The sequence below is a fragment of the Oncorhynchus mykiss genome, chromosome 10 (assembly GCF_057628025.1).
Source record: "Oncorhynchus mykiss isolate SJ-2025 chromosome 10, ASM5762802v1, whole genome shotgun sequence".
NCBI lineage: Eukaryota > Metazoa > Chordata > Actinopteri > Salmoniformes > Salmonidae > Oncorhynchus > Oncorhynchus mykiss.
Genome location: NC_143031.1, coordinates 73,343,741 through 73,355,907, shown reverse-complemented (window position 1 = coordinate 73,355,907; position 12,167 = coordinate 73,343,741). Strand labels below are relative to the sequence as shown.

At 45.3% G+C, this 12,167-nt stretch overlaps 1 protein-coding gene across 1 annotated transcript in view; it reads left to right on the top strand.

Moving 5' to 3' along the window:
* LOC110534569 (zeta-sarcoglycan) overlaps positions 1-12,167 on the top strand; it is a 323,045-nt gene that overhangs the window by 294,150 nt on the left and 16,728 nt on the right. Inside the window, exon 7 of the mRNA XM_090187849.1 lies at positions 4,803-4,926. Within this exon, the coding sequence (XP_090043975.1) occupies positions 4,803-4,926 (124 nt within the window). The remainder of the gene's footprint in view (positions 1-4,802; positions 4,927-12,167) is intronic.

The window sequence follows — 12,167 nt, the reverse complement described above, 5'->3', positions numbered from 1 at the left end:
AGAGTCTCACACATACAGAGTCTCACACATACAGAGTCTCACACATGCAGAGTCTCACACATACAGAGTCTCACACATACAGAGTCTCACACATACAGAGTCTCACACATACAGTGTCTCACACATGCAGAGTCTCACACATACAGAGTCTCACGCATACAGAGTCTCACGCATACAGAGTCTCACGCATACAGAGTCTCACGCATACAGAGTCTCACGCATACAGAGTCTCACGCATACAGAGTCTCACGCATACAGAGTCTCACGCATACAGAGTCTCACACATACAGAGTCTCACACATACAGAGTCTCACGCATACAGAGTCTCACGCATACAGTGTCTCACACATGCAGAGTCTCACACATACAGAGTCTCACACATACAGAGTCTCACACATACAGAGTCTCACGCATACAGAGTCTCACGCATACAGAGTCTCACGCATACAGAGTCTCACGCATACAGAGTCTCACGCATACAGAGTCTCACGCATACAGAGTCTCACGCATACAGAGTCTCACACATACAGAGTCTCACACATACAGAGTCTCACACATACAGAGTCTCACACATACAGAGTCTCACGCATACAGAGTCTCACGCATACAGAGTCTCACGCATACAGAGTCTAACGCATACAGAGTCTCACACATGCAGTCTCACACATACAGAGTCTCACACATACAGAGTCTCACGCATACAGAGTCTCACGCATACAGAGTCTCACGCATACAGAGTCTCACGCATACAGAGTCTCACGCATACAGAGTCTCACGCATACAGAGTCTCACACATACAGAGTCTCACACATACAGAGTCTCACACATACAGAGTCTCACACATACAGAGTCTCACACATACAGAGTCTCACGCATATAGAGTTTCACGCATACAGAGTCTCACGCATACAGAGTCTCACGCATACAGAGTCTCACACATACAGAGTCTCACACATACAGAGTCTCACACATGCAGAGTCTCACACATACAGAGTCTCACGCATACAGAGTCTCACGCATACAGAGTCTCACGCATACAGAGTCTCAAGCATACAGAGTCTCACGCATACAGAGTCTCAAGCATACAGAGTCTCACGCATACAGAGTCTCACGCATACAGAGTCTCACGCATACAGAGTCTCACGCATACAGAGTCTCACGCATACAGAGTCTCACGCATACAGAGTCTCACGCATACAGAGTCTCACGCATACAGAGTCTCACGCATACAGAGTCTCACACATACAGAGTCTCACACATAGAGTCTCACACATACAGAGTCTCACGCATACAGAGTCTCACGCATACAGAGTCTCACGCATACAGAGTCTCACGCATACAGAGTCTAACGCATACAGAGTCTCACACATGCAGTCTCACACATACAGAGTCTCACGCATACAGAGTCTCACGCATACAGAGTCTCACGCATACAGAGTCTCACGCATACAGAGTCTCACGCATACAGAGTCTCACGCATACAGAGTCTCACGCATACAGAGTCTCACGCATACAGAGTCTCACACATACAGAGTCTCACACATACAGAGTCTCACACATACAGAGTCTCACACATACAGAGTCTCACACATATAGAGTTTCACGCATACAGAGTCTCACGCATACAGAGTCTCACGCATACAGAGTCTCACACATACAGAGTCTCACACATACAGAGTCTCACACATACAGAGTCTCACACATGCAGAGTCTCACACATACAGAGTCTCACACATACAGAGTCTCACGCATACAGAGTCTCACGCATACAGAGTCTCAAGCATACAGAGTCTCACGCATACAGAGTCTCACGCATACAGAGTCTCACGCATACAGAGTCTCACGCATGCAGAGTCTCACACATACAGAGTCTCACACATACAGAGTCTCACACATACAGAGTCTCACACATACAGAGTCTCACACATACAGAGTCTCACACATACAGATTCTCACACATACAGAGTCTCACGCATACGGAGTCTCAGGCATACAGAGTCTAACGCATACAGAGTCTCACACATTTAGTCTCACACATACAGAGTCTCACACATACAGAGTCTCACACATACAGAGTCTCACACATACAGAGTCTCACACATACAGAGTCTCACTCATACAGAGTCTCACGCATACAGAGTCTCACGCATACAGAGTCTCACGCATACAGAGTCTCACGCATACAGAGTCTCACGCATACAGAGTCTCACGCATACAGAGTCTCACACATGCAGTCTCACACATACAGAGTCTCACACATACAGAGTCTCACACATACAGAGTCTCACACATACAGAGTCTCACACACACAGAGTCTCACACACACAGAGTCTCACACACACAGAGTCTCACACATACAGAGTCTCACACATACAGAGTCTCACACATACAGAGTCTCACACATGCAGAGTCTCACACATACAGAGTCTCACACATACAGAGTCTCACACATACAGAGTCTCACACATACAGAGTCTCACACATACAGAGTCTCACACATACAGAGTCTCACACATACAGAGTCTCACACATACAGAGTCTCACACACACAGAGTCTCACACACACAGAGTCTCACACACACAGAGTGTCACACACACAGAGTGTCACACACACAGAGTCTCACACATGCAGTCTCACACATACAGAGTCTCACACATACAGAGTCTCACACATACAGAGTCTCACACATACAGAGTCTCACACACACAGAGTCTCACACACACAGAGTCTCACACATACAGAGTCTCACACATACAGAGTCTCACACATACAGAGTCTCACACATACAGAGTCTCACACATGCAGAGTCTCACACATACAGAGTCTCACACATACAGAGTCTCACACATACAGAGTCTCACACATACAGAGTCTCACACATACAGAGTCTCACACATACAGAGTCTCACACATACAGAGTCTCACACATACAGAGTCTCACACATACAGAGTCTCACACATACAGAGTCTCACACACACAGAGTCTCACACATACAGAGTCTCACACATACAGAGTCTCACACATACAGAGTCTCACACATACAGAGTCTCACACATGCAGAGTCTCACACATGCCTACACACTATTTTACACCTGACTGGCATTCGGTATTTAAGTGCTCTGAGTTTTACGAAATGCAACATTTACTTTTCGGTGATCAGAACCCCCACCCCCCATGTACCCATATACTCCATTACCCATAGTTCCGAGTCATCCCCCTTACCTGTCTCTCTGTGACAAGTGTTGTGAGTTTTCTAACTTTTACAACCCAGTTGAAGGCTCTCACCTGTTCTTTTCCTCTGAGAGATTCATGGAGCGAGTTTAGCACGGGATATAACTTCTCTTGGAGATGGGGATTTCAAAAAAGTAGTCACAAAAGTCACAGAGGCTTGAAAATGTCATTTTCCAACCATTTCTCATCGTTCAAGTCGGCTCACACTTCCTGCCAGACGACACCTTTGTATCGCTCAGCTCTCTGACACTTTAAATGATTTATGTCGCCCCGACCGGCGACACAGAAGGGTGATGTGGGTTTTTTTTTTTGACCGAAAAGGTCATGGGTTCAGATCTCAAACGGTAACTTGGCGATGCGGCATCAGGGCCATTAAAGGAGAAAGGTCAACGTGAATGTCAAGCTATATACGCCTGGAAAACATCTAACTTATATTGTGACTGAAACCTCCATGGAGAAAGTTCTGAGTTTTTCTGACTATGGTTTGTGTCTGTCACACCCTCCCTCACTACCTTACAATGTGTATGCACCAGAACTATTATTACATTACCTCCCCCTCCGTTCCCCCCTGAGCTTTTAGAAGTTGTCAAATTAAGACGATAACTGTGTTGATGCATTCTCTCGTTGCCTATCTCTGTCATGTTATAAACAATATGTCCGACCTCAAAAAACAAGCCTTGGCGGACGGCGTTGAAGGTCAAGGCGGATCTCCTCGCCGGCGAGAAGGAACGCAGGAAGGCGGCTCCTGCATGACAATGAACTGGACCGATAAGACCTACAGTCTCTGACTCGGGTGTCTTTTCATATAAAGAATCACCACCAAGGCCCTGGCTTTCTGGATGGATGGAAACTTTTTACGTTTTCTTTTTTTTGGGGTCTCCGAATCACCAGGCGGAACAGCAGCCGGAGCAGCAACAGAAAATCAATGACCTGATTGAATTCCTCTTTTAAAACGGCCGAAAGGACCAGAGCTATTCATAGATATTGTATGATATTCTGACTGTGTAAGAGAAAGAGGCTGTGAGGGTTTTTTTGCAGAGAAGTTGGAAGGAGGGATCGTTAAGTCAATATATTCATTTCTGTCAGGTGGTTAATTATCCAAAGCCTGTTTCACCAGCTAACCTGATGGACCAGTGGACCAGATGACCGCTCAGTCCACAGGGAGACTTCCCATCCAGGCTTCCATCTCTGTCTGTGCGTGTGTGTGTGTGTGTGTGTGTGTGTGTGTGTGTGTGTGTGTATATGTGTGTCTGTGTCTGTGTGTCTGTGTGTGACAGAGAGAGAGAGGAATAGTGAGAAAATATGTGTACTAATGTGCCTGTGTATCACTTAGTGTCCCCCCTCCCTTTCACACCACAGTCCAATCAAATCCTCTCAGCTAGATCTGTGTAATAGGTTTAAAAGAAATGCTGCTTTAAAAGAAGTTTCAGTTCAGTTATTTTTTCCGATCGGCGACTTACATTCTAATTGTACACTATGTTTTCATTATTGATCCTTCTAGTCACCCATGCTTTGAATCTAAAGTGATTCGTTGTCTAATTGAATCCCTGGATGTCTGGTTCTCTGCAGGCTGGAGTCTCCCACCAGGACCCTGAGTCTGGAGGCTCCCAGAGGGGTGGAGGTCAACGCCGGGGTGGGCGACTTCAAGGCCACCTGCCGGAAAGACCTGTTGCTCCAGTCGTCAGAAGGAGAGGTGAGAGGGGGGGACGGGGGCCAGGTTGGAGTGTGTTGGGGTGGGCGTGTTGTTGGGGTGTGTGTGTGTGTTTTAGGAGGGCTACAATACTGATGCTACTAGCAGGAGTTCATTAAGTGTCTTATTAACCTAACGAGCTCCATCAATCAGCGCAACCTTGTCCAGCTTTGTTCTCCTCTCCATTTATTTGGGGGAGAGATGTGACCTCATTAACGCTGCAGTCATGATGAGGTGCCTGTTATCTGTCTGTCTCTCTGTCTCTGTCTGTCTGCTCTTCGGTCTGTGGCCCAGCGCGCTGTCGAGACTTCCCTGGAGCGAATCTTGTCATTAGCTCTGTAATTAACTTGGAAAGAAAAGCAGTGTTCGCCAAGACTGTGATAGTTTGATAGCATGGAACAGTAGGAGGAAAAATAACTATGCAAGTTCTGACTTATTTGTCGCCTTCTTCTTTTTAAAGCTCATTTTTCAGGGGGAGGGACGGATGGTTTTGGGAAGAGCCTTTCATCTCATAGTAAATCTTAGTGGCATTTAGAAGGTAACTTACTCCTAACTCCTAAAGCACCACTTCAATCTCTATTATACTTCCTTGTTGCTATGACCGATAGTGCATCCTGGGCAGGTGAGAGGTCACAGGTTAGAGGCCAGTGTGATAAGTAAATGTCCCCCCATAGAGTTAGATAGGGTCTCATATCCTGTCTTTTCAATGTCCACTTCTACTTCAGGAAGTGCACCCTCTATCCAACTCCATGATGTCCCCTCCGTGTTGTTTGCATGCTAAGCACAATGGCCGCTGCTGAAGTGGAACTGGTTTGTGTGATTGGTCCTAAACAACTCAAGCGTTGTCAGACTTTCAGAGTCCCGCTCCCTGCTGTTACAGGATCACCTTTAAATGAACACTAGCTGGTTCCTGAGATGTGTCCCGCTCTCCTTTCAGCTCCAGGCCCCCAGCCTGGCTTTAGTAACTACACCCGCTATTTAATTAACTTCCAACATCCCCGGTAATAGATCATTGTATATCGTCACTTAACTATAAAAATGCATTTTTTTTCTCATTTCTCCTCTTCCCTTCTTCTTTTTCATCTCTTGCCTGTATAGGAGATGTCTACCTTGTCTACCTTTAGAGGTAGATCTGGAGTCAAAAGTAATGCACACATGTTTAGGCTAGTGGAGTAGAACACCTGTTTAGGCTAGTGGAGTAGAACACCTGTTTAGGCTAGTGGAGTAGAACACCTGTTTAGGCTAGTGGAGTAGAACACCTGTTTAGGCTAGTGGAGTAGAACACCTGTTTAGGCTAGTGGAGTAGAACACCTGTTTAGGCTAGTGGAGTAGAACACCTGTTTAGGCTAGTGGAGTAGAACACCTGTTTAGGCTAGTGGAGTAGAACACCTGTTTAGGCTAGTGGAGTAGAACACCTGTTTAGGCTAGTGGAGTAGAACACCTGTTTAGGCTAGTGGAGTAGAACACCTGTTTAGGCTAGTGGAGTAGAACACCTGTTTAGGCTAGTGGAGTAGAACACCTGTTTAGGCTAGTGGAGTAGAACACCTGTTTAGGCTAGTGGAGTAGAACACCTGTTTAGGCTAGTGGAGTAGAACACCTGTTTAGGCTAGTGGAGTAGAACACCTGTTTAGGCTAGTGGAGTAGAACACCTGTTTAGGCTAGTGGAGTAGAACACCTGTTTAGGCTAGTGGAGTAGAACACCTGTTTAGGCTAGTGGAGTAGAACACCTGTTTAGGCTAGTGGAGTAGAACACCTGTTTAGGCTAGTGGAGTAGAACACCTGCTTAGGCTAGTGGAGTAGAAGACCTGTTTAGGCTAGTGGAGTAGAACACCTGTTTAGTGGAGTAGAACACCTGTTTAGGCTAGTGGAGTAGAACACCTGTTTAGGCTAGTGGAGTAGAACACCTGTTTAGGCTAGTGGAGTAGAACACCTGTTTAGGCTAGTGGAGTAGAACACCTGTTTAGGCTAGTGGAGTAGAACACCTGTTTAGGCTAGTGGAGTAGAACACCTGTTTAGGCTAGTGGAGTAGAAGACTTGAATAAGAAAAGGAGAACCACACTCTAGGAGTTCAGATGTCATCATTTAATAACTAAACATGTTTAGACAAGCGCTCTTCATCAGGGTCTGTCTGTCTTCATCAGGGTCTGTCTGTCTTCATCAGGGTCTGTCTGTCTTCATCAGGGTCTGTCTGTCTTCATCAGGGTCTGTCTGTCTTCATCGGGGTCTGTCTGTCTTCATCAGGGTCTGTCTGTCTTCATCGGGGTCTGTCTGTCTTTATCGGGGTCTGTCTGTCTTCATCAGGGTCTGTCTGTCTTCATCAGGGTCTGTCTGTCTTCATCGGGGTTTGTCTGTCTTTATCGGGGTCTGTCTGTCTTCATCAGGGTCTGTCTGTCTTCATCAGGGTCTGTCTGTCTTCATCAGGGTCTGTCTGTCTTCATTGGGGTCTGTCTGTCTTCATCGGGGTCTGTCTGTCTTCATCTGGGTCTGTCTGTCTTCATCAGGGTCTGTCTGTCTTCATCAGGGTCTACCATTAGAGGTAGATCTGTCTGTCTTCATCAGGGTCTGTCTGTCTTCATCGGGGTCTGTCTGTCTTCATCGGGGTCTGTCTGTCTTTATCAGGGTCTGTCTGTCTTCATCAGGGTCTGTCTGTCTTCATCAGGGTCTGTCTGTCTTCATCTGAGTCTGTCTGTCTTCATCAGGGTCTGTCTGTCTTCATCAGGGTCTGTCTGTCTTCATCAGGGTCTACCATTAGAGGTATATCTGTCTGTCTGCATCAGGGTCTGTCTGTCTTCATCAGGGTCTGTCTGTCTTCATCAAGGTCTACCTTTAGAGGTAGATCTGTCTGTCTTCATCAGGGTCTGTCTGTCTTCATCAGGGTCTACCATTAGAGGTAGATCTGTCTGTCTTCATCAGGGTCTACCATTAGAGGTAGATCTGTCTGTCTTCATCAGGGTCTACCATTAGAGGTAGATCTGTCTGTCTTCATCAGGGTCTACCATTAGAGGTAGATCTGTCTGTCTTCATCAGGGTCTACCAATAGAGGTAGATCTGTCTGTCTTCATCAGGGTCTACCAATAGAGGTAGATCTGTCTGTCTTCATCAGGGTCTACCATTAGAGGTAGATCTGTCTGTCTTCATCAGGGTCTACCATTAGAGGTAGATCTGTCTGTCTTCATCAGGGTCTACCAATAGAGGTAGGACAATGCCCTGAAGAGGAGAAGAGACGATCATAGAGAGTGTAAGACGAGCACTAGACACTTGACACAAAGTGTTGTCGGCAAACCGTGGGCTTTGACGCACAACGAGGGGTGTTGTGAAACAGATGGACCTCTCTGTAGCCTTAGTGTGACGGAGTTCTGTCAGTCTTTGTGCGCCGTGACACCCAGTGACAAGTCCTGACCTTCCTGTCTTTGTCCCGCATCGACTTCCTCCCTCGTCAGTCCAGCCTTGGCGTCCACACAAATTACAACTTATGGGTCTCTATGAGGAAGTTGGGGAACAGAGCCAATTAGATTTACTGCTCCTACTTTCCTCTCTCTGTCTTTTTAATTCTCAATTATTCCTCGTGTGATGGAGGACGTTGACAGAAGAAGAGGGAGAAGAGGAGAAAATAGATGTCTCTGTCAATTTGGAAGGGAAGGCAAACCACATCGGACACCGGAGCTTAACGCGAAATCGATGTTGTCAGCAGCTGGCACTTAAAGGAGCTACATTCAAGTTTAAAAACTTTGGAGAGCCTGGAATTAAATCCAAATGGGTTTGGGTTCCCGATTCGGGAGCATCTTATCGCCTTCTCCGGGATTTCCATTAAAATCAGAGGGAATGAGACTTGACAGAGTCCTCTCGCTCTCCTCTAGGCCCGGCGGCCTACTCACTCGCTCTGTCTGTCTCGCTCTCTTTCTCTCATCCCAAGGCCTACTCACTCTATCTTTCTCTCGCTCTCTTTATCTCTCTGTCTCTCTCTATTTCTTTCTCTCTCTCTGTATTTCTCACTCACTCTCTCGGTCTCTCTCATCCGAGGCCTCCTCTCTCTCTCTCTCTCTCTCTCTCTCTCTCTCTCTCTCTCTCTCTCTCTCTCTCTCTCTCTCTCTCTCTCTCTCATCCGCGGCCTCCTCTCTTTCTCTCTCTCTCTCTCTCTCTCTCTCTCTCTCTCTCTCTCTCTCTCTCTCTCTCTCATCCCTAGGCCTCCTTACTCTCCCTTTCTCAACTCTCTCTCTCAGCTCTCCATGTCTCTCTCTTTCAATTTCAATAGAATTCTCTCTCTCATTAAGCTCCCCATGTCTCACATGTAAACGGAAAAGAGCAGGCAGGTACTCAAATGAAATCTTGAAGCCTCCAATTGCCCAAAGCCTTTGACTGTCTCTTTTTTTTATTGTACATTAGTGCCATTCAATTCAAGAGCGGAATATCGTAAAGTTCAATTGCCCTCATTCAACCTATTTAGAGAATGGCTAAGTAGTAATAGAAAGAATGCAGTGTAGGTTAAGTGGGAGTTATTCTGAGCTTCTTAGCCTTTTAGCCACTGCTAAAGCTGCACTGAAGTGGAAGCTTAGAACTGCTTCCTGTCTCAACTATGTTTGTTGTTGTGGTGGTGGTAACTCACTTCCTCCAGCCGTTCCTTCTCTTTCTCCTCTTCCTCCTCTTCTCCCTCTTTCTCCTCCACCTACTCATCATCAGTCACAACTCTGAAACCTGAGTAGAAACCTACTTTTCATATCTAGTATGCAACATTTGACTGAAATCTGTCATGATCAACCCATATTTTCTCTGACTTTACAGTAAGACATTGAAGGCAGCTGTAATGGCACTTTCAACCAGGGCCCAACTAAATACACCTATACACATGTAACCACAAAGCTAAGGTGACAAACTAGCACGGGTAACCCATATATGGTCTTACAGTATGTCTAATTTGTTTGAATAAAGATCCAGGCTGCCTCCCAAAAGTTTGCTTTTACAGGCATTTCGCTACACCCGCAATAACATCTGCTAAACACATGTATGTGACCAATAACATTTGATTTGATGTCACCCTATTCCCTATTTGGTGCACTACTTTTGACCAGGTGCCATACAGTAGCTCTGGTCAAAAGTAGTGCACTATAAAGGGAATAGGGCGCCATTTGAGACGTACCCAGATAATGTATTCTCTAGTGTTTGGGAACAGAACTACAGTCTGACTGTAGTTGAGATATGGGAGAAATAATGGGAAAATCTGTCAAAATGGCAACCAACATAACTAGAGTACCCTACAGTCACTTCAGAAAGTATTCATACCCCTTGACTTGTTCCACATTTGTGACTGGCCGGCACGATTCGGTCTTATGTAGCAACATTTGAAATTGTGTTTTTTTTACATTGGATAAAATTAGAGACTCAGAGATAGAAAACGGTATGTCATACAATACAGTTGAGGAACAATGGGAAAGTAATTCTGCTTTGAAATTTGATAAACTTGTAACCCCACTTTTGACAAAATGACCCTTGAATGTTTTGGTGCATACTGCAGAGCTCTTCGTTGTCTACACTCAACACACCCTCTTAAGCTTTAGCACCACCCATCTCTTTAAGGATTCACGTGAGGCCATGTACTAAACAACCAAACATTTCAAGACTAAAGGCTGGTTTATACCACCGGTCTGTTTGTAATTGTAATCTGGAGTGCCAGAGCGTGCTCTGGGCATTCATAAACTCAGAGCATTGTCAGATTGTCCGTTTAAATTCAGAGTGTTTGGCTCTCGGAGCTTTCAGAGTGCACACTGGATGCTCTGGCTGAGGAGTAGGGTAGATCTGAGCGTAACAACAGCAGTCATGCACCCAAGCTAATGTTGGCTAACTTGCTAGCTACTTCCTGACACAAATGAGAGAACGGCTCACTCATTTTACTCACCCTAGCAGAGCTGTTTAGGATGTGTTTATGTTATCAGAGCATCGGTGACTGCAACGGTGCTGCTGGCAACAATTTAATAACGCTTTTTTGCCCATGTTTACTGCCGTATTCAACAAGTTCGTAAATTCGGCTGTTATTCTGCGCTCTAGCAAACTCAGACGAGAGTCCTCTGATATCGGAGTACATAGACATAGTCTATCGACAGTTGTCGCAGTGACGTCATAAACATTCTATTGAAATAGTTGCTTGCATAGTGGAGTCTTTTGTTTAGACGTGTAAGCTAGCTAGCTAAACAACAAACCATAATCCCAACTGATAATGTTACTACCATGCATGAATCTAGCGATGCAAATGGCTCTGAGATACAAATAATATTACTACACAGATCATACATTTAACGTTAGCTAGCCAGCCAGCCAGCTAGCGTTAGCTAGCTAGCGAACAGTATCCTTTAACTTGAAATGAAAACGACTTTCTAACAGAATTTGAAACGTGTAACGGTGACTAACTCCATTCCGTACAAATTTGCGCAACCACAGCATTCAAACGAGGCTGCAATGAAAACTAATGGGACTGTAGCGACTGTGTTGGCAACAAAATCCGGGGTGTGAACTAAGTTTCAATTCAGCATTGATTGACGTGATAATGGACTAATAATATTTGAGAAAGGATGAAAAAACGGACCCCTCTGACGCGGTACGTTACATCGTGACGTGTCACTACGCCTCTTTCCAACAGGGGTAGCCCGTCTCTCGCATTTTAAAAACATTAAAAACAAGAAAGGGACAGGGTAAGGGGGATACCTAGTCAGTTGTACCTTCTGTGTGTTCTCTTTTCGACTCCGTCTGCATATTTGCAATCAAACGCCAGAATTTTCTCCATCTCCTTGGCTATCATTCTCTAATTCCACTGATTTCAAAGCTCTGTCCTCCAGAAAGTGGAGAGCAACACTTATGCTGTTCTACTACGTGATATCTATCAAAAAAGCAGCGTTAGAATGGATTACCAACACATACTGAACAGCTCATATTATAGACAGAAGTGTGCTATATGGCAGACCAATCCATACTCATCTCTCGGCATATCCAGCCCACTCATAATCTCAGCCAATCATGGCTAGCAGGAAGGTTTCTGACTTTTTCCGTGGCTAAACCAACTAGGCTCGTAATTTAACAATTGACTTTGTATTCACAGATGGTATACACGTTTGTTATTAAGGCACATATAAGTTCACATGTTCCAGAAGGCATTTCTGCCAAAAAACGCATTTACATTCAAATGGCGCTCCTGTGTAGTAGTGATGCCTGTGTTTAGCTCTATTCCATTTTTTTGTATCCTAAAAAACTTGCTAGTT